General features: G+C 58.7%; 1 protein-coding gene across 3 annotated transcripts in view; it reads right to left on the bottom strand.

Annotated features, from left to right (window-relative positions):
- Positions 1 to 164: 164 nt before the first annotated feature.
- ZNF710 (zinc finger protein 710) overlaps positions 165 to 26,584 on the bottom strand; it is a 28,231-nt gene continuing 1,811 nt past the window's right edge. For 2 of the 3 annotated variants that reach the window (XM_074837659.1, XM_074837660.1), the window contains exons 2-5: positions 3,999 to 5,427; positions 2,883 to 3,074; positions 2,236 to 2,410; positions 165 to 1,250 (exon numbers count right to left, since the gene is read on the bottom strand). In XM_074837659.1, coding sequence (XP_074693760.1) covers positions 1,078 to 1,250; positions 2,236 to 2,410; positions 2,883 to 3,074; positions 3,999 to 5,399 — 1,941 coding nt within the window. In that variant the 5' untranslated portion in view covers positions 5,400 to 5,427 and the 3' untranslated portion in view covers positions 165 to 1,077. Of the gene's footprint in view, positions 1,251 to 2,235; positions 2,411 to 2,882; positions 3,075 to 3,998; positions 5,428 to 13,138; positions 13,591 to 26,584 lie in introns of those variants that run through there. The other variant, XM_074837662.1, reaches the window with a different exon arrangement.

Here is a 26,584-nt window from a genome sequence, read left to right on the forward strand (position 1 = left end):
GAGCAGCTCAGGGGGGTGAGGAGGCGGGGGGGTGGGGGGATGGCAGCGTTAGCCCGTGCTCAGCTGCCCCATGGGTGGGGGGACCCTGCTCTGGCCCTCAGCACCCCCCATCCCGAGCGCCACCGCAGCCCCCCCCATGCACAGACCACACATGTTACAACGGGTTTACAAAGCACATTGGTTGAAGGAAACTGAACTCGGTGAAAAGATAAATCCAAGCACGCGGCACGTCTGAAAAAAATAAATTACTTTCAAAATACCATCATTTGCTCAAGTTGAACAGGGTTTGCCTTCCTTTAAATACACCGCTCGCTGCAGCTGCTCTAGACCCAGAGCTGCTGCCTCCTTGGAGCGTCGCCATTAGTTTGTAAGAAAATATTCTGTTTTGTATGTGCCCCGTGGCCTCGCGCAGGTTGCCACGGCTCTGCCCGTGCCAGCTCACAGCCAGTGCCAGGGCAAGCGGGACAGCTCTTGCCTGTCCGGGAGAGGGGGAAGAGCAAGAAACACAACCCCCCCTCCTCCCATGGGCAGAGGGGCTTCTGCCCCACAGGGAGCAGGGGGGGCGGCCGGGCTGCAACCCCCGCGCAACCGTGGGGGAGGACCCAGGAGGTAGAATAATTAGTAATGCTCATCATCTTCTGGGACGTGCCTTCCCCTGCCCGCAGCTTCAAGTACGCTGGACGCTGGAGTAGAGGCAAGGTCCTGGCTTGCCCCCACGCCGTGGGGCAGACAGGAGCAGCGCACAGGGGCAGGAGAGCCGCAGGCAGCCGGTGCTGGGCTTGGCCCTCCCTCTCGGGGGGTGGTGGGGAAGGGCCCCAGCCAGGGTGAGAGCTCCGAGGTTCTGCAGGGAGCCCAGCCCTCGCTGTGCCAGCCCGTGGCAAGCAGCGACAGCCACCTGGTGTCGCCTCCAGCCTCCACCCTGGCAAAGCTCTTTGGACATCCCTGTTTTCTCCTTCCCCAAGCTCAGCGGGAGCCCTCCCCCTCTCCCGGGGCGGCAGCACGGGTCTGGCTAGGTGCCGCGGCCCCTCTTACCACGCGAAGTCCCCGCAGGCCCCCGGCAGCCTCCCCCAGCCTCGGCTACAACATGTTGTAGTACGCCATCTCCTTCATGGCTTGCTCGGCCAGGGTGTGCTCGTCCGGAGGGTTGCCCACCCCCCCGTAGCCGTAAGAGTTCTCCTCCTCGAAGTCATCCATCTCCTGCTGCCCGTCCAGCTCGGCGTGGTCAGCCCCGGCCAGGTCCATCATGGGATCTAGGATTCAGCACAGGGACATGCAATGACGGACCTGGATGAAGGCTCACGGCCAGCTGCACCCCTCCTCCCCGGGCAGCGTGGGTTTAGAGCCCCAAACCCCCCCAGGAGCTACAGCTCTGCTCGAGCCAGGCCGCTGTGCAGGAAAAGGGCAGGAATGGGGGAACCCACTGGGTCGCCCCAGGATGTGCTCAAGGTGGGCATCAAGCTGCTGAGGGAATCGAGGGCACAGAGCTCGTCCCTGGCTCCATCCGTACGGAGCAGGGCAGGTCCTGCCGCGAGTCGGCTGATGGGGGATCTGCGCCGATGCTGCGCAGAACCCCGCGGCAGGAGCATCGCCCGTCCCCCCTGGGTGCCTGTAGGTGGAGGGGGCAGCCGGGGCTAAACCAGTGGCATTCACCCCACCACCACCACCCTGCAAAACCCTTTGACCGAAGTCACAGCGTCACCAGAGGGCACCGTCTGGACCAGAGATGCCGAAGCCTCAATGGCTCCTTGAGGAGCTATTTAATATATTCACACTGAGAACAATCAGCCCCTGGAATAATCTCCCCGGGGAAGCCCCCGACATTGGGCACTTTAAGGTTCAGCTGGACGAGGGCTGGGCCAGCTTGTCTAGGCCAGGCTTTGGCCAGAAAGGTTGGACCAACTGATCCTTGAGGCCCCTTCCAACCTGCCGTTCTGTGATTATTTTAACTTATTTATTATGCAGGTTATTTATTTGTATTTGTACCAAGTTTATTAAGCTTACTCAGCTCCCGCTCGGTACCTTTCCACAGCCCTCGTGGGAGGACGGGTGCCGGCAGGGAGGTGCCGGCGGGACGAGCAAGCTGAGGGCAGCCCCTGGGCAACACGACACGAGCTCACCAGGGCCGCCGTAGCACGGCCCAGCTCCCGGGGCAAACCGCCGAGACCCGGGCGCTCCCAGTAGGGAAAACCACAGCTCCCAGTCTGTGGCAGGTGCCCGGCTGCAGCCTGCACCCACCTTGGCTGTCCAGGCTGATGTCCATCACCCCGTGCTTGACCTTCATGTGCCGGCTCAGGTTGCCCTTCAGGTTGAACTTGCTGGAGCAGTAGGGACACTTGAAGGGCTTGCTCCCCGCGTGCAGGTGCATGTGGCCCAGCAGGTTGTACATGCGGTTGAAGGATTTCCCGCAGACCTGCCAGCAGAGTCCCGGGGGTCAGTGGGGGGTCTCCTGCAGCCCCCCGACCCCCCCCAGCGCTGCCACAGGGACGGGGGCTTTTCAGAGCAGCCTCACCCCTGGGGTCCCCCTTCACTCCCACAAGTTATGGGGCTGCTTCCCTCCTCCCCTGCAGCAGTGGGAGGCCTCAGGGACACTGTGCTGGTGTTACTGGGATCCCCAGCAGGTCTCAGAGAGGCACTGATTGTCCTTCTGCAGTAGCGGTGCCCGTGCCCTGCCCGCAGCAGCTGCTCCCCACCGCGCAGCTTCAAGCAGACGCGTCAGGACAAGCTGTTTGCCCGAGCGAACAGAGGGAGGCATCGCAAAACTGCTTTCCAGGGACCGAGGACTCAGCCCAGCCTGGACGGGTTTCTCTATGAGTGCAGTGCACCAGGGCCTGGGTGAACCCCCTCCCCGGATCTGCTAACCCCCCCCCGATCCCCGAGGGTACCTTGCATTTGAACGGCTTCACCGGGGAGTGCACAATCATGTGGGTCTTGAGTGTCTGCTTCTGCACAAACGTCTTGAAGCAGATGTGACACTGGTAGGGACGGACGCTGGTGTGGATCAGCATGTGCCGCTTCATGTTGGCCTGGAGGGTGAACTCCCGCCCGCACACCTCGCACTTGAACTCCTTCACGCCCTGCGAGGGGGTCAGAGAGCCGTGAGCGCATGGGAGAGGCGAGCCCCGGGGAGAGCAGCAGCGGGCAGGGCTCTGCCTGCGCTGCTGGGGCAGCTCAGGGGGTCTCTGAACAGACCCCACAGGAGCCAGGGGCACAGCAGCGGTGCTGGGCATGGTGCAGAGCAGGGACCTGTGCTCCCTGAGGGGCACGGGACGGGCTCCTTGTGCTAAGCCGAACTTGGGGGACTGTCAGCGGGCTGGACTGCAGGAACTGGGGGGCATTAACCCTCATCAGCTCGTCTGCACCTTCCCCAGAGCATCTCCCGCTCCCCAAGCACACAACAGGCGATACTGAGAGCCTGGGGCCATCCCCGTGCTGCTCCGGGGGCAAATTCCTGCTGTCCAGACACCATCATTTCACCCGCCCCGGAAACGTGTTTGCAGCCCTTGGAAAACCCGGTATTGGGTCAGTGCTGGAGCGAGAGCAGCTCGGGGAAGGGGCTGGCTGGGGAGTGTCGCTGCCGTACGCAGCCAGCACGGGGATGCTCGAGGGCCCTGCCTGAGCCCGGCAGTGTGCGGGAGGGGAGTTGAGGGGAGCAGGGCTGGACGGGCTCTATAAGCCCAGCTCCGAGACCCAGCTCTGCGCTCTGGCTCGGACCAATTGCTCCCCCTTGAGAAAGGGGAAACCCCTCGGGAGCAGCTGTGGGCAGGGTCCCCCAGGTCACCCTGCCACAACACCCACAGCAGGTCTGAATGGAGACCCCCAGGAAGAAAGGAGGCCGGGCAGCCCCATAACAACGCCCCTTTGCCACCGACCAATGGCACACCCACACCACCCTTCTCCCAGGGCTGGCCAGGACTCTGGGGACACCTCCGGCACCTGCATCCAGAGCTAGCACAGGACGAGCAGCACCCCCTGAGCGCCTGAGGCACCCCGGCCCTTACCTTGTGTGTGAGGGAGTGCTGCTTAAGGTGGTGGATCTGGCTGAACTCCATCCCACACTCGGTGCAGACGAAGGGCCGGACGTTCTGGTGCTTCAGCATGTGGTTCTGCAGCTGGCTGCGGTAGTGGAAGGACTTGCTGCACTCCAGGCACTGGTACAGCGTGGGGCCCTGATGCGTGGAGAGGTGCCGCTTCAGCTGGGTGAGCGTGGAGAAGTCCAGCCCGCACTCCACGCAGACGTGGCAGCGGCCGCTCTCATGCTTCACCTCGTGCGCCTTCAGCTCGCTGGGGTAGGCGAAGCCCCGGCCGCAGAAGCGGCAGCTGTAGGGCTTGATGTCGGTGTGCAGCAGCATGTGCCGCTTCAGGTGGCTGGTCTGGGTGAAGGCCTTGCTGCAGACCTCGCACTTGTGCGGCCGCGTGCCCTGGTGGGTCAGCAGGTGGGTCTGCAGGTGGCTGGGCTGCTTGAAGAGCTTGTTGCAGTGCGGGCAGGAGTGGGGCTTGATGCCATTGTGGCCCAGGATGTGGGTCACCAGGTTGTACTTGGACGTGTAGGACTTCTCACACATGCGGCACTGCCAGCGCTTCTGCCGGTCCCCGGCCTCCACCAGGTAGGAGTCGTCGATCTGCACGTTGATGTCCAGCCGGTCCAGCTGTGCCTTCTTGTTGCGCTCGCTGGTGGCACCCGCCGCCTCCGCCTCCAGCTCCCCCGGCTCCTGCCAGCCGAAGCCCTGCTCGCTCTTCACCGGCTCGGGGGACGCCGGCGCCGGGGCCTCCGCCTCGCCAGGGGACGGGGTGCCCGCCTCGAAGGCGCACTCGGTCCGCAAAGCCCCTGCCGCGGGGCTGCCGTCGGCCGCCTCGGTCCCCTCCGGCTCACGGCGTGCGTGCCGGCGGAGGTGCCGCAGGCGCCGGGGCTTCCTGCTGAAGGCGCCGAGGTCGATCATCTTCACGGCGCTGCTCTGCACCGTCTGCTCCTGGCCGGCGTCCTGGAGCGGCGGCGGGCGGCCACGCTGCTGCTCACCCTCCTCATCACCAGGGACGGGCCCTTCGTACAGCATCTCGTCCTCCGCCTTCTCGCACTTGACCTTGGGCACCAGCCTCACCGGAGGCCGCTTCCTCCTCCGGGCGTGCTTCTCCAGGGAGGACTCTGCCTCCAAGGCGTCCTCCTCCTGCCCGTCCCCGGGCGCCTGCCCCTCGCCCTCCAGCCGGCACTCACCCTCCGGCTCCCCGGGCTCTGCTGCGGCTGCGTCCGGCAGCTCCGCTCCCAGCCCTGGGAAGAAGCCGGCGGGGCTGACGGTGGCCCCCAGCAGCTCATTCTCGGACACCAAGCCCAGAACTGCAGCCTGCGCCAGGGACAGCACCACCACCGCGTCCGTCTGGGTCCCGCACTCAGTGAAGCGATCCATCTCTCGCCGCCTGCCTACGCTGTCATGGCTGGGGAGGGGGGAGAGAGACAGCTGTTAGCCCCCTTCCGCCACCACAGATGCCACTCCGCAGGGGGCTCCTTCCAGCCATCACCCCTTTCCTCATCACCGCCCCCAGTAAACCCCAGACTGACACAGGTGTTGCTAGTGCAGGTCCCCAGCACCACACACCCGAGGACATAGGTCCCGGCTGTGGGGGGGTATAGGGGGACCAAGCTGTGGAGGGGAAGCCCAGCTCCGTGCCCACTGTTGGCTGTTCTGGCTCTCAAACCCCAGGGCTGAGCTCTGGGTGCAGAGCAGGGCAGGCACCCCCGTGCCTCGGGGATGCTGCTTCACCCTCCATCCCCAGCCCCCTCCAGTCAGCGGCCGCGGGTTCCCTGGCAATTCAGGCTGGGACAGGGAGGGGAGAGCATCAGCCCGAACGGGACAGAGGGGACAAGAGCAGGAGAGACATGGAGGCATGGGCAGGTCTGCCCGTCAGCAGGCTGGGGAAAGACACACAGGCTGCCAAAACACTCCCTTCAGCTGGAAGGTGATTGATGCAATTTGTGTTGTGGGGATTAAAACAACACTTTGAGAACATGCTCATGCTCAGCTCACTCATGCCCAGGGGCCCAACAGCCCTGTTCCTGCCCCGGAGAGGACGGGGCAGGGTCCTGGGGGGAGGCAGAGCCCAGAGCAGCAGTGCCCGACTCCCCTGGGCTGAGCCAGCCGTGGACCCCCATCGATGGGGAGCAGCACAGGGCCCCCCCAGCAGCCTCCCCCCTGGGGTGGCCAGCGAGGACAGGCAGGGAGGTGCTTGGAGAGCCGCCACCAGATGAAAGCAAGGAGGCCGCTGCTTCCTCCTGCGGTGAAGAATGTTCTCCTAAATATAATTACTTCTGCAGCTACAACAAAGAGAAATCCTATGGGGGAGGTAAAACAGGAATAAACTCTAAACCGGATTATGCTGCAGTCCCAGGAGCACCTGCCCAGCGTTGAGAGGCAATCCTGGACTAAGCAGCCCCTCTCAGGGTGCAGGAACCCAGCGTTAGCAGCTCATCATCCCCACGGTTCCCACCACAGCACCCACACAGCCCCCGTGCCAGCTCGCCAGCCAGGCCGGTTACGGGCTGCAGGGACAAGGAGCGCCGGCTGGGGCACGCTGGCCTCTCCTCTGCAAACAGACCAGTGCCGGCAGAGCTGCAGGCAGCTGCCTGCTCCTGCTGGTTCCTGGTGAGCACGGTCCGTGTGGCCTCTCACGCCAGGTCTGTGCCCACCGAAACGCCAGGACACGGTGTACCCATGGCGGTGGGGAAGGGGAGAAGAACTGGTGTGAAAAGAGGAAAAAAACAGAGGAGGGGAGAAACACCAACAGCGTAGGGTTGGTAACCGGGGGACCGGGTCCTTCCTTTGCATCCCTCCCGTGGGCGCAGTATGCGCTGCTCAGCCCCCGCCGTGCTGGATCCAGCCGCGGGATAGGGCACCCTCAACCCAGGGTCTGACACACCCGGCAAGGGGACCACCCCTGGGTGTTTTGTGGATGCTGCTGCCCCCAAGCTCCAACCGCCTCTGCCCTGGCGTGGCAGTTGGGCCCTTTGTCAGCAGCTCCAGCACCCTCCGGCCCCCAGCACCCTCCGGCCGCTCCCCTTGCCCTGGCAGGAGGAAGGGTCCAGCCGGGCATCCGTGCCCCATGGCAGATGGGAGATGGGCTGTACAGAGCCAGTGGCCAGAGATGGTCTGGGGGTGGGGGGGGGTGGTGGGCTGCTGGCCAGAAATGGAGGGGAGAAGAGAATGGGGGCGGCTTCAGCCCCTCGCACCTCCAGCCGGGGAGAAACCCTGCGGAACCGGGCAGAGAGATGGAGAGGAGGAGGATGGGCGGGGAGGAAGAGGATGGGGGAGGAGGAGAGGGGGGAGGGGGAGCGCGGAGGCAGTGAAACAAAGCGAAGAGCGGGGGAGGGTGGCAGCAGGAGGGGGAGGAGGGGTGGGAGGAAGGATGAGGAGGAAGACAAGGAGGAAGACGAGGAAGCAGCCAGGGTTGGTGGCTGCTGGTGCGCAGAGCCCAGCCAGGACCCCCTTTCCTGGGGGGCTCGGGCTGGTCACCCACTGCCCAGGCAACTGCAGTGCAAGGCCAGGTTATCACCATCCTCCTCTTCCTCATCCCGGGCAGGTCCTGCAGAGCACAGTGCCCCCCACCCATGGGCTGCCCAGCACAACACACCCCGGACCAGAGCGATTCCCACTGTCCCGCTCAGTTCCCTGACCAGCGGTGTGTCCGTCGGTCACCGCCGAGCACCCGTCCTCCCCGGCCAGCCCCGCGTCCCGGGCTGGGTCCCAAGCAGACACTGGCCAGGGTTTGGGTGCCAGGGTCCGGGAAGGAGCGTGCCAGCAGGGATCAGCTAATGTCGCTCCTGCTGGAATCAAGGAAGCTGAAACCAAGCGCTGCTCCCCAGGGTCTTGGCCCAGACAGGGAAGGACCCCCAGACCGGGGTCCCTCTGCTCAGTCCTGGTGAGAGGAGCTGGAGGACCCTGGGAAGCCGGGAGAAGGTCTTTCCATTTGGTCTTGGATTTTGTTTTCCCCCTTGGTTTGGGGCACAGTTTCTACTTCCATGTGCACTGGCTGTCTCTTCCGGTCTGGTTAAGATCTCACTTTTCCCAAGGATTTCTCCACAGACGCTTACGCAGGACAATAAACACCCACCTGCCTCCTTGGGCAGTGGCATGTTGTCACCCCAAGTGCTGGCACCCCAGATCCTGCTCCCCAGGCCAGGGACGGGACAGCCCCGCAGCCAGTGGCAGCCTCCTGGACGGGAGAGGGGACAAGGGACACGAGATGGGACCCAACTGTCCTCCCCACATCCCCAGCGCTGCAGAGGGGTCAGCTGGACCCCCCGGCGTGGCCTCGGGTGGAAGCTGAAAGAATGACACACACATAATGCTCCCGAGACCAGCAGCGATATGTTTTAAGAACCACCCTAAAACAGGCTTTTAGAAGGTAAACAGTGGCTTCCTATTCCAGGGCACTCCGAGAAAGGGGATGAGCTCCGCTCCTCCGGGCCCTCAGTACAAAAATAAAAGCCTTGTGTCACACGAATCACTCTTAGCACTCTCCTCTATCGAACACACGGGCCCTGGCCTGCGAGCACCAGCACTGCAGGGAGAGAAGCGGGGAGCGGGACAGATGCTTTTGTTTCACTTCGCACTCTCACTTCCCTGTTCAGCCTTCTCGGGGCTTGCAGAGCGGGCTGGAAATGCTGTTTCCCAACACACTGGCAAGTGAGGTCCGGTCACGTATCTCAACTCCCCCAGGAAACCCCCTGACAGCCCTCTGATGCAGAGCACCGCCTAAACCTCTGCTCTCCCGGGAGCCACTTCCCATTTTGCTTCAAGAAGCCAAAGCAGCGGCCTCGGGGGCCCCAGGCCCAGTGCTGCAACCCAGCACAGACCTGCCACGGCCAGGCCCGGGCGAAGCAGTTGCTCCCGGGGTGAAGCGAGGTGATGCCAGCCCGGGGTGAAGCACATGGAGCACCCAGGCACTGGGCAGGGGCTGGTGCCGGGGCAAGCGCTGCGGGCACAGCTCGCCCCAGCTCAGCTGCACAGGAAGGAAAATAAGCACAAATAGATTGTCCCTCCCGGTGCTGACAAAATACCACCAGCTGAGCTGTTACAACAAAGCTTCATCCCTCCCGGGCTGGCGACTCGGGAGCCGCAGCACTGGCCAGTTCGTCCTGGCAAAGCAACGGCCCCAGTGCTGCTCCAGTGCCAGAGCACCGGGCTGGGTCCCCAGGAGCTGCGAGGAGGCTTTAAGGAGTAAACACCATCGCACTGTGGAAGAGGAGACTGTTAGGAGCTTTACACAAGGCTGTGTTGCCTCGGTAAAGCCCCTAATAAATAAACTCCAGCCAGCAAGTGGGACATGCCCGTGCCTCTGCCCACAGGGCCGTGTGGGCTATGGGCAGGTGACCCGAGGGGCAAGCTGGCAGGTTGAGGGTAAGAGGAGGAGCTGGGCAAACCCCACTCTCCCCCACCTCCCACCCCATGAAGAGCAAATGATGACAGGCTGAACCTCAAACTGAACTCTCCACCCCAGCCCTGCAAACCCTTCTCCTGCCTTCACCCCCACAATCCCACATGCCTTCACTGGTCTCCCCCACTCTTCACTCGAGTTCCTTGTGCAACCTGAGATCTGCCTTTCTCATCTACACCCACAAACGGAACTTTTCGGTAGCTATTAACCATTCCACAGTTTGGTCTGGTGCAGAGCTGGGTGCTGTCCTGGCCCCCACCATCATTCCGCGCCCATCATCATCATCATCCAGTGCCGCACCAGCCACGAGCTGCTCGCCTGTTCAGCCCTTTCTCATCCCATCCCTCCCTGGCTGCCAGCAAACAACTGCACCAGCAGTGACAAATTTCATCATCCCGTTTTTCAACAAATTCACAACTTTTCAAGAGAAAAAAAAAAATCTATGCAAAAATCTGCTACTACACCAATTTCTTCACATCTCTTCTCAGAGCACACCTGTGCCTTGCCGGCCCCAGCAGTGACAGAGCAGTTCCAACAAGGCACTTGTGTCTTTGTGCTCTTCTGCTTGCCCCGTCCTTCTCGTCCTGCCCTTCCACTCTCCCTTCCCCGGGGGCAAAGTCTGTATCTATTTCGCTGGGTACAACGCCAACATCCATTCTTGAGGAAGAGTTGTGAGGATTACTGTAAAAAGGCACCCGCCCAGAAGCGCTGCGGGCTGGGGTCCCAGCTCTGCTGCGGGTACTTAATTTTTAAATGCTCCTGGCTTTGTGTTATCACACCATTTCTGCCACCTCCTGCCCCCAGCCCGAGGGGCCAGGCCCTTCTTCTGGCGCCGTGTCACGTGCTGCCGGGACGGGGATCTGCTCCACCCCGTCACCTTTACACCTATCCACGCTGACCTCCCTAACCCCCTTTTCCAACTATTGCTTGGTGCGTTCAGCTCATCCCTCTGTCCCATCTCCCTGATCAGAAAAACACAAAATAAATTAAACGTGTCTTAATACTGATCTCAGCAGCGACACAAGAACAACTTCTCTTCCTCCCCAGCTTGAGCCTCCAGATCCTTCCCATGGCTGCACGTGAAGGCTTCTGCTCAAGCTCAGCCGTCCCTGCCCATGTACCACAGCTGGGAACTGAGCCCACCCCAGGCCTAAATCAAGACCTCTAGCTCAGCTTTAGGGGCTCTCCAGCTCATTCGCCGATGGAGATGCTCACCTGCACCTTTCCTGCCCATGGAGTTACACAAACGCACTTGTCGGCGTCCCCGGGGAAGCCACGCGTGCCGTGCTCCCACTCCCCCTCCTCAGTGTCCCCCTGCGCCAGCACTCGTGGGAGGGATGAGGGGCTCACCCGGGGCCGGCCGCAGCAGCTCCCGTCCCTGCTCCTCGGGGGGGTTGTGAAATTCGGGTTTCTTTCAGCATTTCTCCTCCCACTCCTGGGAGGTTTTTGTCTCGGTGCAATCTCTCTTCTCCTCCTGCCTTTCTCAATGCAGCCGGGAAGAGTCAGGCTCTGCTCTGGCACATCCCTGCGCTTCCTCCCTGCCCACCCTCCTCACAGCCTCCACTGGTTTCTCGCTCACCTCCCGGTTTTTAGGCACTTAAAATAGCTTTTTTTACACAGCTTTCACCTTCTGATGTAGTTTTACTTCTATTTACCTCTCTTGCTTCATTTTAACCACCCAAACACCAAACTCTCACCCGGGGCCAACTTACACCAGGCAGGTCCCCTCCTGCAGCAGCGTTTTGCCCCGCGGCCTCTCCATCCCCCAGTACATTTCTTGCTGGATTCCAGATCTTCCAGCCACTGCACCAGACTAAGAGTCATCCATCTCTGGACACTCTTCCCTGTTTTAACCCCCTCAGTTTCACCCAGCGGCTCCACTGCCTCACGCCACCATCCCCTGCACCAGCGCCTAGTGCGGCTCAGCCACAGCAGACACCAAGGCAGCAGTTCTAGAGATGAGACCCTTGACAATCCTAAACGGAGCAGCCTAAAAAAATTACATTTGGTTCATGAAAACTTCACCTGTGCAAACAGACAAGGTTTGCCTGCAACACCCTAGGTCTGATTGGGGGGGGGGGGGGGGGGGGGGGGGGGGAACCTGGGTAAAAGGGCCCCCCCACTCCCCCCGAGCACCATCCTGGCTAGAGTCCCATTGCAGGTGCCCTGCAAGGGTCCGCAGCTCCCCACCACCTCCCTCAGCACCTCTGCCGAGGGATTAACTATCGCACAGGCCCTTGTCTTCTCCCAGGCTCCATTTCCTGATCAAACGCCTGTCTCTCTGCTACTCTTTACATCAGGCACAGAGCAAGCAGCACAGTCACCAAACCTCACCCAGCCCTCCCTGCAGGAAAGGGAGCGTGGGGCATCCAAAACCCCAGGAGTTTGGGAGATTTACCTCTCGAAGCCATCCGGAGGAGCAGCAACCCCCCCTCTGCCAGGCACACAGCAGCCCTCCCTGCTGCTGGCTGCTGCCTGCTGTTATCCCTGCCCCATCAGAGGGTAAGTGCAGGCACATGAGCGGGTGCCTGGGTCCAGCTGGTACTGGCAGCAGCTTATCTCATCTAACTCACCTCCCCACCTGTGTTCGGCGTTTCAGCCTGTATGACAAATCCAACAGCAATCTGGGGAGGCCCTTAGGACTCGTTCTCGGCAGAAAGAAAATCAATGGTTCAACCCCAGCAATGCACTCAGGCTGTCCCGGCTGGGCAGAGAGCACTTCCCTTAAAGATCGGCTTTAAACCTGCGTGGCCACAAGTCCCCGGGGCCAACCTGCGTCCCTGCGCTGGCCCATCCGAGGGGTGCACGCCCCAGCTGTGGGAGATGCACCCCCGCACCTCAACCCCGGGGGGCTCTCACCCCACAGAGGGTGCTGTCAGGGCTGGGCAGCTGCTGGACCCCTTTTGTAGGGCCCTTTGTGGGACCCCCATTGCAGGACCCTTTGTGGGACCCCCTTTGCAGGACCCTTTTCAGGACCCTCTGTGGGCCCCCCATTGTGGGATCCTTTTATGGGATCCCTTTGCAGGACCCTTTGTGGGACCCCCATTGCGGGACCCCCTGCAGACCCCCCCCCACCGTGGGTGCCCTGGGAGGTTGCAGACGCGGCAGCGGAAGCACCAGGTGAAGCTCCCGGGGCGCTGGGGCTGAGCCTGGGCAAAAATCGGGGCTAAAGACGATTGGGTGAATTTGGGCATGTGGGGGTCATCTCGTAGGAGGAGGAGGCGTTAAAAGTTTTCAACCATTTTTAACAGAAAATGGCCGATCAACGGGTCTGTAATATTTGTGAGAACACCATTGATTTCATTTTTCTTCCTTTCTTAAAAGAAGCTTTCATTTAAATTTAATAAAGGAAAAATCAGTCTTTCATCTTTTTTCACGGTTTTCACATAAAGCTGCTCAAACCACCCACAAAAATTCTAAACAGAAAAATTGTTTTCGCTGAAAATCACAACAAACAACTAAAATTATTCATAAAACTGACCCAGGGCGTTCGTCCTGTACCAGGCCTGAGGATTTATGAGTTCATCTTGGTTTCGCTAAACGCTGAGCTGGGGCTGAGCGGGTGGTCTCCCGTGCTCTGGCGGGGCCACGACAGCTTCCCTGGGCGGGACGAGCTGCCCAACACCACAGCCGGGCTCCAACACCGGCTACACCCAACCCCAACCTCACCAGGGCCAGTCAAGGTCAAGAGCTGCGGGACGCGGGGGACACGTACCTGACCCTGGCTCCGCACTGGCCACCGCTGCCCAGCCCGCCTGCCTCAGCCTGTGGTGGAACCGAAAGCACCGCTTCTCGCCTCAAAACTGGCAGCTGACGCAGAAAAACTGGACTTTAAATAGTGAGACGAAGTTCTGAGAAACGGGGAAGAGGACGCGTGGTGCGGGGTTGCTGCGACCAAATAAACTCCGCGTTTTGGAAGAAATCAAAATAATCTTCCAATTCATTCAGTCAGTGTCTCCACGTTAGATACTATCTAACTCCAGTTTTAAGGAGAACTTTTTCTCTAGAAAAAAGAAAAGAACTACTTCTTGTAAGCTGGTTAGAAAGCAGAAGTGCTCCCTTCAGCCCTGAATACGCTTCCCAACAAGGAAAGACACACAGTATATCACGTGTAGCATGTGAAGTGGTTCTGGGCGGAGGAATGATCATCTTTGGGGGCTCTGAGTTAAAAAGAAAAAAAAAGCCCACAACCTACAATTTGCAGCACAATATAGATAACGTTTTCTAGTAAGATTAGGTGGAAAAACAAGTTGGGGAAAATGACGATGTCAGGTCCGTGTGACAGACAAGTGTCTCGGGAAAGGAGCTGCACCCGCTTTGTCCGATCACATTAAACCCTTCCCCGAACGATCTGTTGATGTTTCTTTTTGTGATTCCCACCCCAACCATTATGTTCATCGTGAGAAGTAAATATTTATGTTTGTGGCCACCAGGTTATTGGCAACCTCCCAAAGGGAAAAATGAATGTTTTTTAAATAACTGGAGATGACCATTTCTGCAGAATAAACGTGTAGGACTCATGAAGGCACCTGATTCTCCCCTCCCCATCGCCAGCCCTGGGATGTGGGAGCAGCCGGTGCCACTGGCACCTTCCCAGGAACCCGCCAAGGCCAAAGCTGAGCACAAAACTGTCTCTGGGTGTTCAAACGACGTCCGCAGTGCTCGGCTTTCAAGCGCGTCGTTTCTCTTCCCGGCCCCACGTGCAGCTGCCGCCGAGGCCGGGCTGTTTGCTGGAAATGGGGCGGCTCCGGCCCCGTCATGCCGCGGGCTCTGCATGGCCACCCCTGCTCCGGCTGCGGGAGCCAACTGTGACCGCCACGGGTGACACCGGGATTGATCCCCGCCTGGCACCCAACGTCTACAGGGAACCTCAGCTCTGCGGGATGGAGATCGGGCACCGCTCCGCACCTCGGTGCCTGTCCTCCCCCACGAGCAGGTCGCTGCTCTGGTCTCACTGTCATGCACTCGCTGTTTTTATCTCTGAAATGCAGCAGCTGCATCTGGACGGGGGATATAAATATCGAGGCCGAGCACAGGCAGGGGCTCTCCCTCTCAGGTCAGATCCTCTCCCACCTCCCACCAGCCCTCTGGAAGAAGATCCGCGTGTTGGACTCGGGGTGGGTGCAGCGCGGTGCCCTGTTTCTGAGGAAAGACTCCCTGCGGTGGGCACAAAATGTTTCAGCTGATGGAAGCACAGGGCGAGAGGGGTCAGTCAGCCTGTGAGCAGTGGCAGCCACCGCAGCCGTTCACCGCGGAGGGATGGAGCCGCCGTCCCAAACGCTGCCATGGCTTCCCAGCGCCCACACCGAGCCGGGACATCCCGCTCCTGCTTCCCTTTCTGCTGAGAATCCACTTTCCTCCTCCACCCGAGACCAAGCCTCCATCCCTCCATCGTCGTTCCCCGCCCCCAGCATCCTCCGCTCCTCCATCCCTCCGTCGCTCCCTCATTCTTCCCGTTTCCCTGGCAACGCCCATCTCTCGCTGGAGATCTGTCCCCTCTCTCCCTCTTATCTTTCTCCTTTCTCTTTCATCTATCTCCTAATCTCCCTCTCTATTCCAAACCTCTGTCCTTTGCTTCCTTTCTTTCTCTCTCCCTTTTCATCTCCTCCAATGTCTTCTCTATCTCGGGGTTACAATTATTTGAATCTCACTTTAAAAAAAAATTATCTACTTCATTAACCACCGTGCCACCAGCTCCCCTCCCACTCCTCCTGCAGCCCACCCGCACGGCTCAGGACTCCTGCCCGTGCCTGAGTCCCCAACGTGCACCTCTGCCAGGGGACGAGGAAGTTACCGTGCTCCAGCAAGGCCCTTCCAACCTTCCTCCGATGCCCTTCAAACAAAGGGGAAGCAGAATTCTCCTCTCATGCTACGAGACGTCCAGGATTGGGCGACCAGACGCCCCTCCTGAGCTGTGGCAGGGCTCACCCGCCCGCATTCCACCGTCGGGGCGGCAGCGCGAGGCGTCCCTGCTTTGCTGTTTGCCCAGAACCGCTGTTTGAGCGGGAGAGGAGCAGTCCTCAGCCTCGCTTTCCACCGCAGGAGCCGGCTGCTGGGTGCAGGGTGATCGCCAGCCGGCCCTGAGCCCTGTCCTCCGGCCCCTTTCTAACACACCAACAGGAGAGACGGTGCCTCCCAGCCAGCACCTGTTCGTGGGTCTTAGATTAACCCTCAGCTTCTACTTTATTCCAAAGCAACCAGGGCGGCCTAAAATTAACGGGGAAAAGATGCTTTCCGAAAATCAGAGTCATTGCATCAGTTTGGCCACGGGGGTGATGGAAGGATGAGAGTCACCCAGGGAGGATGTGCTCCTCTGGGGTCCAGGGGATGGTAGGAAGGAGCAGGGGAGGCCCTGGGTGACTTGGCAGCACAGGGTCACTTCCAGGGGACCCCCACTTTGTGGCAGGCAGCGCAGCGAGGAGCCCATCAGAGCAGGTTTGTTACCACGAATGCTTTCCCTGCACCAGAGGAGTCTCCTCAGGAAACTGCTGAGCGCAGAGGGACCGAGCCAAAGCAAACGCTGGGGCCAGCGCTCCGCTTCTGCCCCAGGACTGCAAAACCCCTTCGCTCCTCGAGCAGCCGAAGCTGCACCACAGCCTGCTGGCGGTTAACGCCTCAGCAGCGGGGACACTCATCGCCCCCCACATCTGCCTTCCTGCAGGAACTCCTGTCGCTTTGCTACTCAACACAACACCGCCTCTTCTTTAGAAGACCAAACTGATCAAGCTTTACGCCAGATTTATCAGCTGTTCTGCCTAGGCAGCTCTTCTTGAAGCAAGACGACGGAGCTGCCAGGAGAGCTCTGACAATGAGCTGCTGGTGGCACCGAACTGCATCTGGGGAGCAGCAGCTCGGGGACCAGCCTCATCCTGCTGAGCGAGGACATTTCTCTGAGACCCGACCAGAATCGCTGTGGCCTTATGGACGTGCATGAGTCCCTTCCTGCTCTTCTCCTGTGGAAGGGCCCGAATCCATGGAGCCCCAGCACCCTGTGTCCATCAGACCCGAGCGCAGAGACTCTCCGTGGCCAACGGCTCCCCCAGGACCCGGCACTGCTCCCCGCTGCAGGGCTCCGGCACGTCCTATACTTCCCCGTGGGCTACTTGTGCAAGCACAATGTTTCTCCTTCAAAATGACTCAAATGTGGCCTCTCGGTCCCCATCCAGCCCCTTCCTCCCCAACGCCGTGCGGGGACACACGCCGCAGCGAAGAGCTCTCGGGATCTTGCCTTCAGAGCTCATTGTCCCAGCACATCTTAAAATGCTGCCGCTTGCTCGCACAGGAGCACCAGCGACTGAAATAGCGATTAAATACAAGTAATTGGTGTCTGAAGGCGTGGGGCGAGCTCGGCTGGAGCCAAAGGAGAGGGGCTGCTCCTGCCTGGACCTCCCTCTCACGGCACGAGCACCCACACCCCAGCCAAAGCAGCACCGGCCTGCAGACCCCCCCCGTGCTTCACGGGGCTCTGGGTGTTTGTCAGGAGTTTGGGACCGACGGTGTTTGTGGTGTGGAGTGGGGAGAAATCCCACCCCGGCCAGGCCCGCTGCTGTCCCAGCCTTGCTTCAAAGGCTGCGCACAGAAACCTCGCTCTCCCCTGGAAAACAATTTTTGCTTTTAAGTGAAATAAACAGGGAAAGAAAAGACTTTCAAGTTCCTCCTTGCTGCAACGACTTCTCTTCGACATACTCCCTTTCCTCTCCGAAAATAGAAGAGCTATTCAAAAAAGATGCGAGAAGAAAAAAGGAACTGAATAGAGGAAAAAGGAAAGAAAAAATGGAGCCCCAAGGGGGTGGAGAAAAACAGAATGAAAAGACAGCAAAAGTAAAGAAAAGGGATGAAAAATAAAGGAGGGGGAAGAGAGAGACAGACAGAGAAGCTTTGAAAAGAAAGAATGCTCCCAGCCTGAATACAGTGTGCACGAAAAAAAGAGCGCTTGAAAAGAAACAGCCAGATGAAATGACCTCTCATTCACAGCCTGTGCCAATCACCACCACAATGTAAATCCTTTCTTCTTTTCTGCATTCTCTCTCTTTCCAGCGGGGGCAGAGGGAAGAGGAAGAAAGGGGAGTTAATTCTCAGCATAGCAGAAAATAAATCTGCTCTTTGCTAACTCCCTGAAAGAGACGCCGAGCTACTTTTAAAAATACCTCTCCCAGTAATCACACATGCAGATATGTAAAAAAAGTAAATGAAATTCTGCACTGAGCGGGTCTGGGAAGGACTGTCCTCACGCAGAAGGTCTCCCGGAAGAAAAGGCACCACGCCGTCCCTCGGAAAAACCACAGAGCAAATACCCGGAGAAAACAGATCTGTAGAAACAAGCGCGGCCATGAAAAGCAACCGGCGCCAGAGATTCAGGTCGAAACCCAAACCCTGCCGAGAAAGATGAGGGATGGTCGTGACGGACGCCAACCCAGGGGCTCGGTTCTGGGCCAGGTGCTGTGGGTGCGACGGGTGGGCCGGTGCAACCCCCAAACCTGTCTGCAAAGCCCAGCACCGTCCTGTTTTGTTCAGTGTCTTCAGCAGAGGTGGGGGGGTAACAGACCCTCACGCGTGGAGGTGAACCCCAAAGTGCAGTGAGGAGAGGGGACTGGGAGAGCACTGAGGGGAAAACACTGACGATGGAGCCCACCAGGACAGCAGGGTCCCCCCGGGACAGAGCAAAATCAAGCAGGAGGCAACAGGCAGCCCGGGTTCCTGCGGGCAGCGAGCTCGCTGTGGGCTCACAATGCTGCCAGACAGCAAAGCCAGCCCAGGCAGCCAGTGAGAGCCCGCGGCAGGCAGAGACGACGCTCCTGGTCCAGCAGCCGCTCGGCATCGCTCCCACTCAGTGTCCCCCGGTGCCAGGGGTTAATCATAAACTGCGGGGACCTCAAAGCAGAGCAGTAAAAGGGGCTGGGAGTTGGAGGAACCGATACGCGAGTAGGAGCTCGGGCACCCGCATGTGTATAAGCCGGCTGGCTGGTTGTAAAAGGGGAAAAACAACCAAAATGTTGTAAATGGGAGATGTGTGTCACCCTGAAGGGAGTGGGAGTTGCCTGATGGGATGTGGGGACCGAGGGAAGACAGACTTACTTTCAGGAGCATTGCTGCCCTCATCCTTGGGAACAATTTTAATACGTTTTTTATACTCCCTGTGTGTGGAGCTTGCCCACATACAGGCAGCGCTGCCCGCGGGGTGCTGTGCCCCACCACCCCCTTCCCACCTGGGCTCCGTCCTGCGCTGGGCTGCGAGAATGGAGGAACAGGGACACAGGGGCTGCCCGGAGCCATTCCCGGCAGCCAGAAATGTCGAGCCAGAGCTAAAGGCCAGGAGGAAAGTGGACGCTCCAGACTGCACGTGATTTTGCTGATAAGTTCAATCTTCCTGTGTGCTGAACAGTGGCCGGGAAACGCTCCCCCCGAGCCCCCACGTAACCCCCCTCGCTGCGGGGAAGGGGAAAACGGCATCACCGCATCCGCCCTCACCTCTGCTGGGCCGGGTAATACGATAATCATAGCCAAGAGGGTCTAATTTGAGCATGTTAATTAATACTTGACCAGATAATCTTTCACATGTAAAACTTGTCAGAGCTTCTGAAGCTGCTATCACGGGTAAGTGGAGCTGGGTCCTGCTGCCGGCACGGAGGATGCTCTGAGCAGGCGAGGAGCTGCCGGCTGAGGGGACGTTTCATGTCTCCTCCGTGAACTTCAGACTTTCAGGCTGTTCTGCCTTGCAGAAAACGGCTACCAACTGCACTGGCCCTGCGAGCCAGCAGCCACGGGGCCATCCCTGAGCACCACCGGCCGCAGTTTGCTCTTAGCGAAGGGGAAAGATCCCTGATAAGCCTTTGTGAGGCAAAGTATGGACAAAAACCGCAGGATCTCCCAGCAAAATGTCTTGGGGAATTATCTCCAACACATGACATCTCCCCTGCAGAACTCACAGGTGACACCAGCCATGGGGGCAGAAATGTTAAATAACAAACACATTGAGTGCAATTTTCTATAGCCCACTGGCGAAAGGAGGGAGAACCGGAGCTTTCCTGCAGAGGTACGGGCAGAGGTATGGGCAGAGGTACGGGCAGGGGCTGGGGAGCCACTGGGCCCCCTCCCACCCACACCAGGCACCAGGCCGGGCCCTCCGGGAATGTCCCACTTCTGGCTTCTCCGATAACAACGTTACTGGACGCATTGCACTGTTTTAGGACCGAAGCCGACTGCTCAGCTGCCATCGCCACATTGCTTTCAGATCCCCAAGGTGAAAAGTGTTTCAGATCCTTTTCTGAGTGGTTGAGCAGGTCAGAAAGATGAGAGTTTGGGAAGCGCGGTGCCAGGGCAGGTGGAGCAGGAGGCATCCGGCGCTGGTGGCACTTTACGAAATCTCAGCTCAGGACTGACCCAAGGAAGTGATTGTCCTAAGTCAGATACGGAAAATACGGCCTCCCCCAGCAGTGCTGGCCGGGGGACAGCCACAGGCGTCTGGGGGAGATCTGCCGACGGGGCACACGCAACGTGGTCGCATTTGTGGGATGGGGGGAACGGCCGCGCAGCCCAGGGGACGTGGGCTGCTCTGCCCTGTACCACTACAGGAGAGGCCTTGGTGTGGGCAGCGAGGGTGCAGGCAGCGAGGGTGCAGGCAGCCTGCCCTGCTCCGGTGCAGCACGAGCATCCCCCCCAGCCACAGGCGCCTTGTCTCCCCCCAGTTTTAGGGCACAAACCAAAGCCCGCTGTGTCCGCTCTCCTCCCGTGGTCCTGACAGTCCCCAGCAGCCACAGAGACCCAGAGCAAACCCTGAGGGGGTGAAAGGGGAGTCGAACGAATGAAGAGCACCCCCAGAGTGTCCCCCCCGGCCTCTGCGCCCACCCCGGTAGCTCCAGGCACCGTCCCCGCAGCAGGTCTGCAGTGACACCCGAACTGGAGACACTGGGTGAGAGGGGGGAGACAAGTCAGAGACAGTCGTCCACGGGACTCGGCCCCCCAGCTCCATCCCCGTGCCAGGACCCGCCACCACAGGGCCACCCGCAGTGACAAACAACAGTCAGTGCTGAGGGCTTCGCTAGCCAAAACCTCGTCCTGGCAAACAGGGCCACTGCAGCCGCCGGTGCTGCTGCCGCTACCCGGCATCCCCGGCTGTAGCAAGGCTGTTTGTGCCCCTGACCGCGCCTGTGTGCGTTGGGGGTTTGGGTGGGCACGGCTCCACCCCACGTTGCTCTCAGCCTCGCAAAGCTCAGCAAACAGTTCTCCAAGCCCTGGTGCATGCACACCAGCCCCGGCCACCCCGCCGGGGACCAGGGACAGCAGTTTGTCCCCAGCCCCGAGCGCTGGCACCGCGGGAACACAAAGAGCCTGTTTCAAAATACCAAACTTTTGTCATTAAAGGAAAAAATCCTCCAGCGCAGAGCCTAACCTGACACAGATGAAAAGTCTGAAATGGTGACAGGTAAAACTGAAGCCAGTGAAGTCAGAGTGACTGATATGGAAAGCGCCTCTTCGAGCCAGGAGGCACCGCGTCTGCCCTAACGAAGGATAATGAATGTACGGCAGCTACAGGACAGGTGTTTCAGAAAATAAAGGCTGTATATATAATTTCAGACTATTTGAGAGTCTATGAGACAGTGAAGTTGGAGGATTTTCTTTTTTTTCTTTAAGCTGAGCTACTTTTTATCCCACTTCAGACGCATCAGTGAGGAACCCATGGGGGTGATCTCTGCAGAAAGGTTCCCTGCACAAAGGGCTCCACATCCGACGTCCCTCACGTTCCTGGGGACTTCAGGGGAGCAGAAACTTGGATTTTGAAATCTGAGTCCTGAAACGCATCAGACGGTAGCAGCAGTGAGCAGAGGGAGGAGTGGAGCCCGGTGACACCCCCAGGCGCATCCAGTCGTCGGGGCAAGGGGCTGCACGTTCCCGTGTGACTCGACGTGGCTGCCACCAGCCACCTACGAGCCACAAAAGCATCAGCCTTTCTGCATGGCAGATGCCTTTTAAATCCACGGCAGCCAGAGGACCACGGTTGCTTGTCTGGTGGGGGAAGGCAAAGGTTCTTGCCAGTCTGAAGGAACGCTGCGTTGACGGCACACTCCTGAGGGGCTGATGTGGCCAAGCTAATAGAAATTTCCGCTTATTGCACTTATGTTTTTGTCTATGTTATCATGTGGTGAGGGTTCACCCAGCACTCCTGATGCCAAGTGGAGGCTGAGATTTTACCCAAGCGCTGCATATTTATTTATTTATTTGAAATGGAGTTCAAAGGACGGAGTTTGGCACCGCTGTCCGGAGCGTGTGAGCCCGGCTGGAGCGTCAGGCACGGGCACAGCCTCGCGTGCCTGGAGCTCACCCCGCGCCATGCCAGGGCCCCGCAGATCACAGCCGTTTCGCTCCTGAACCTGGAGCAGATGTCGGGCAGGGAGAAAGAAAGAGCTCACAGGCTGATACAAGGGAAAACGCAGTGGACAAACGCTGGCCATGACTGAGGAGGGTGGGAACGTTTGTACTCTTTACTCATCATAATAAATATTTTATAATGCATCTGCAGGGCTGGTTTTGTCTACAGGCGTTTTGCCTCTGCTTTGGCAGCACCACGGGCTGGCTCGCACTCGGGTCTGCTTGAACCACCCCAGTCCCCATTTTTATCACAATCTGCATAATTGCTGTACTTTGCACTCTTTCTTCTTACAGCAAGAAAGTCCTATAAATATACAGAATATTCAGCTGTTGAAATAATTTGCTTATATGTGTCCCTTGTTGATAATCATAAAATGAAACCAAACCACTCAAGCCCCCATAAATCAAGGCTTGCTCTCTGCAGACGAGTTCTGCAATTACCCTGACGGGCTTCACAAGCACGTGCTGAACGGCCAAGGCGTAAAATGGGAAAGGACAAGAAGAAATTCAGCAAAAAGTCTTGGCACCACCAACGGAAAAGGCTCTTTCAGTTCTGCCTACAGCTCTGTCTTCTAGAAAGTCATTTTTCCCTGGAGGGCACCCGTGCCGACAAACCCAGGCCCTGCGTCTGCAGCTCCTCTTGTGAGCGAGGGCTGCAGGGCGAGAGCGAAATAGCCACGGAGAAAATAGACCGACATCTCCAGAGCAAAGCCAAGGGGCAAAGCAAGGAGGGCAGGTCTGTCGGTGCCTGAAAATGGTAACTCTCAGACGGCTCAAAAAAAAAAAAAGATTGCAATTAGCACTGAGTAGGGGGGTATTAACAGTCAGATTTTATGGTGCCCCCATTTCAGACAGCTGGGGGGTCAACACTTGAGAGTGGAAAGTCCTCTGTGAGGAAGGGGAATCCCACAGTCCCGTGGATGCGTGTCCTGGCTGGAACGGCAGCCAGCTCCCCAGAATACCCAACAGAAAACATCCCAACGCTGTCCTCCAGCTTGTGCCTTTGCTGCCAGTCCTGGCCGTGATGAGCCCACAGGCCCCAAGACACCCCCCGACCCAGAGTTTAACCCTCCCCAGCCCCAGCCGAAAGGGCCCTGAGACAGTGGCCTCGGCACAGGGGAGTGAGAACAGGCCGAGGGCAAAGGATGGGAAAACCACCTTCGGGGAGCACTTAAAGAACTAAAAATTTAGAAGAAAAAGCAGGGGAAGGACAGAGAGCTCGTTAAACCCAGGATAGTACAGACGAGCGATGAGATGTCAGAGAAAGGGCAGAGAAGGGAGAAGTGACCCAGCACCACGGCGCACAGACACGAGACAATGCTGCTGCTGAGAAACAGGAAAGATAAATTTAGAGACAGCCAGCGAGCACTCTTCCTCCTGCAGCTCTGCCTGTCCTTCCTCCCCCTCCTCTCCCTCGCTGGGTTGCCCATGACTCCAGCCCGGTGTGGCTTCTGCTTGCCAGGGGCAAAGCCCAGCTCTTCCCCTGTCCCGGTGGGGCCACCGGGAGCAAACCCAGCCCTGCTGCGGTGCCGGCTGGGCTACCGGAACGGTGGCAGGAAACAGCAGCACCTCTTAGGGAAGGATGTGAAAGGCTTCAGACGGACAGCGCCCAGCAAGAGATTTCATTTCTGCACCAACGGTCTGTGGCCTCAGCCTGCAATCCCCACGAAATTCCCCTTTTTAACTACAGCGGCGCCCACGCTGCCCAGCAAAGTGCATCTGGGTGTACAGAGCCGGCGCAGAAACACGGTTTCACATACACAAGACGTGGAAGTAAAACAATGAACACGTCCACGTGCTGCTTCCTGGTTAAAACACATTCTTCCTCAAACTGACATGCTGAGATAAAGCCTTTAAAGGACTGACTGATATTTCCTTCTTAGTCAAAACCTCTTTGTGTCCGTCATTTGCTGGCTGCGCTGGAGATACTCACGGCTTTGCATGCAAGAGGGAAGCGTGCTGTTCGTCAGGGCACATGGGCCCGCGGAATGTGCTGAAGAGCAAGGGGAAAGAGGCGAAGAATAGAGTTTTGATTTTAACTAAATTCACTCATTTCAATCACTCTGCGTCACAGCATCCATTTAAAACACGCTTGCACTGGGAGCTGCTTTTCTCACTGCAGCGCTGACGTCTCCAGCCCCAGCGCCCGACCGGGTACGGCTCCTCCGGGCACCGCAGCAGCTCTAACCCTGAACTGCCGCTGCCTCCGGGGGGGGGTTTGTCAGGCCCTTCCCCGTCGCTCACGCCGTGGGCACCTCTGCACCACCCGCTGCCTGAAAGCTTGGTGGCATTTCCAGTGGCATCACCCCTCCGGCTTTATTTAGGGAGCAGCATCCCACCCATCAGTCGTAGCTGCATCCCAAAGCTCTTCACCTGACCTGCTGGCTTAAGTCTGATTCTTGGTCAATTCAGTTAATTTTTAACCTTCTAAGGTGAAGAACAGTTACAATTTTTCCTCCTTTGTAGGCTACTACTCAATTACCCCCACAAAATGTCATCGTCACCGTGCTCCGCACCGCGCTGCCCTTTCCCTCCTCTGAGCCGCTCCTGGAGAGCAAGTATCACTTTTGGGGGTAAACCAGGGTTTCCCTGGTCTCCCACTCATCCCTTCCTGCACGAGCTGCGCCTTGCGGAGCGAAATCCCAGCGCTTCTGCTCCTCGCCGCCCCGTGCCGAGTGGCTCCGGCCACCGCTCCGGGACCTCCCCAAGCCCTTGGCAGCCTGAGCCAGCGATGCCCCGATGCCCCTCCGCCCACCACCGCACCCACAAATCGCACAGAACCCCTGCGCTGAGGGAGGCCGCGCTCTGTGTTGGCCGGATCCTGCCAGCTCGGGACTCCCCCGGTGAGTGGGACGGGCCTGAACACACGCTGGTCCCTCCACCTCACCACCAGCCTCCCCACCCATCTCACTCCTGCAGACCTGCACAAACCCAGTGTAACATTTTCATCCCCCCATCCTTGAGGAGGGCGTTGCCAAGTTAAAAATATCGTGTCTTGTTTTTAAAAATCCATTTGTACAACTTTGATGCCCCTCGAGGCTCCTGGACAGACCCCAGGGCTGCAGGAGGTACTCGTTCTAATTCAGCATCCTGCCCCTGCGCAGCCTCTGGTGCTCCCCCATCACCCAGTTATCTCTTTTTTACCTCAGGAGCAAGTCTTGCAAAGTTTTACGTGAACTTTCTACAAGTTTTTGCCTCGCCCTACACAAAAGAGCAATCTGGACACTGCCTGTCTCCCTGTGAAATCGGAGGTGGCCTGAGAAGGAAGGAAGGAAGGAAGGGTGGGAGATGAGGCTTTTCTTCCCACTTGAGAATGTTCACAGCAATCCAGGAGACCTGGCATCTAAAAAACAAGAAGCCTCCCCCCGCCCCGGGTCACTTCTTTAATAAAAAACCCTTGATACCTTGTGGAGAACATGGTACAAATGCTCAGAGAAACGGGAGGATGGTGGAAGCTACATGCTTTACAAAGAGATTTTTAGGCAGGATGCTTACATGTTGTTTCTATTTCTTTTTGTTAGAAATACTTTGCTGTCACTCAAATGATGGACAGACAACTGAGAGCAAAGACCAGGAAAATTTAAATCCATGTTTTCCCCCCTTAATTTAAAGTTTGGGAAAGAAACTGCATTACGTGCTTGTTCTCTCGGCAGGAGAGAACCCTGCTCCTCCACCAAGCCCCGGGCGAAGGAGAGCGGGACCCTCCTCTCTGTCAGACACAGAACCCCCCCAGCCCCCTCCAGCCAGAGCCCCCTTCCCGGCCGACTTCACGCACTCCACTTCACCACACTGCGCTTTTGACAGAAATTGAGATTTTAGGGAAAGCCAGGCCTGGCCGCGGGCGGGCTGCGCCGGGCCCCTCTCCCGATGCAAACACCACCACGACGTGCTGCCGTGGGCGAGAAGGACCCGGGGAGGAGGAGGAGGAGGAGATGTGCACGGGGCTGGAGGAGGAAAATGTGGGACAGCGGGACAAAGGGAAAACGCTCCTCACCAGATCACAGTCCTCTCGCCAAGGTCAAGCCCTGCGGGAAGGACTCAGGGACCTCAGCGGGGACTGTGACTCATCCCGAGGGCCGCGGGCAGGCACAAAAGAGGGACCGCGGCGCGGCCGGCACGTCTCGGCCACCCAGCCACGTCCTTCCCGTCCAACCTGCGCCACCCCCGCACCCAGCACGCCCCGAGCAGGTATCTGGGACACCTCACACCCTGCCCTGGGTACCGGCATCCCCAGGCCCAGGCAGGGCAGGCTCAGCTGGGCTCAGCCTGCCAGCGCTTGCCGGAGGAGACGTGATGGGTCAGGGGAAACCAACACCCGCAGCGGGCAAAGGGGGAGCAATGGCAGTAAAACCGGCAGGAGAGGCGCCGCTCCCGGCCCGGTGGGGACAGCATTCAGCTCTCCCCTTGCCGCCGGCCTGACACCACGACGTGACCCGCTCAGCTGATATTAAGGAGACTGTGCTCAAGCAGATGCTGAATTGGAGCCTCTTCTCAACAAAGAATAAATGTAAAATAAGTGTAAGGAGTGTAGGCAACACTCTCACTCACGGGATTTTATGCTGGCACGTTCTTTGCGGTACAAAAACACCATTTTGCCTAATCCTTAACATTTCCAGCTGTACAGTAGAGCAGGATGACTCTCATCCCTCTCTACACTGTGTTTCCTAAACTAATTTATAAATGAAAAACCCTCTTTGCATTGTGGTCCAATAAAACCAACTAAAACCACTTTCTCAGAGACGAAACCAAAGCCTGCCATGTCAAAAGGAACAAGAGGAGACACGCTACTCGGGTG

This window comes from Strix aluco, chromosome 12, assembly GCF_031877795.1.
Source record: "Strix aluco isolate bStrAlu1 chromosome 12, bStrAlu1.hap1, whole genome shotgun sequence".
NCBI lineage: Eukaryota > Metazoa > Chordata > Aves > Strigiformes > Strigidae > Strix > Strix aluco.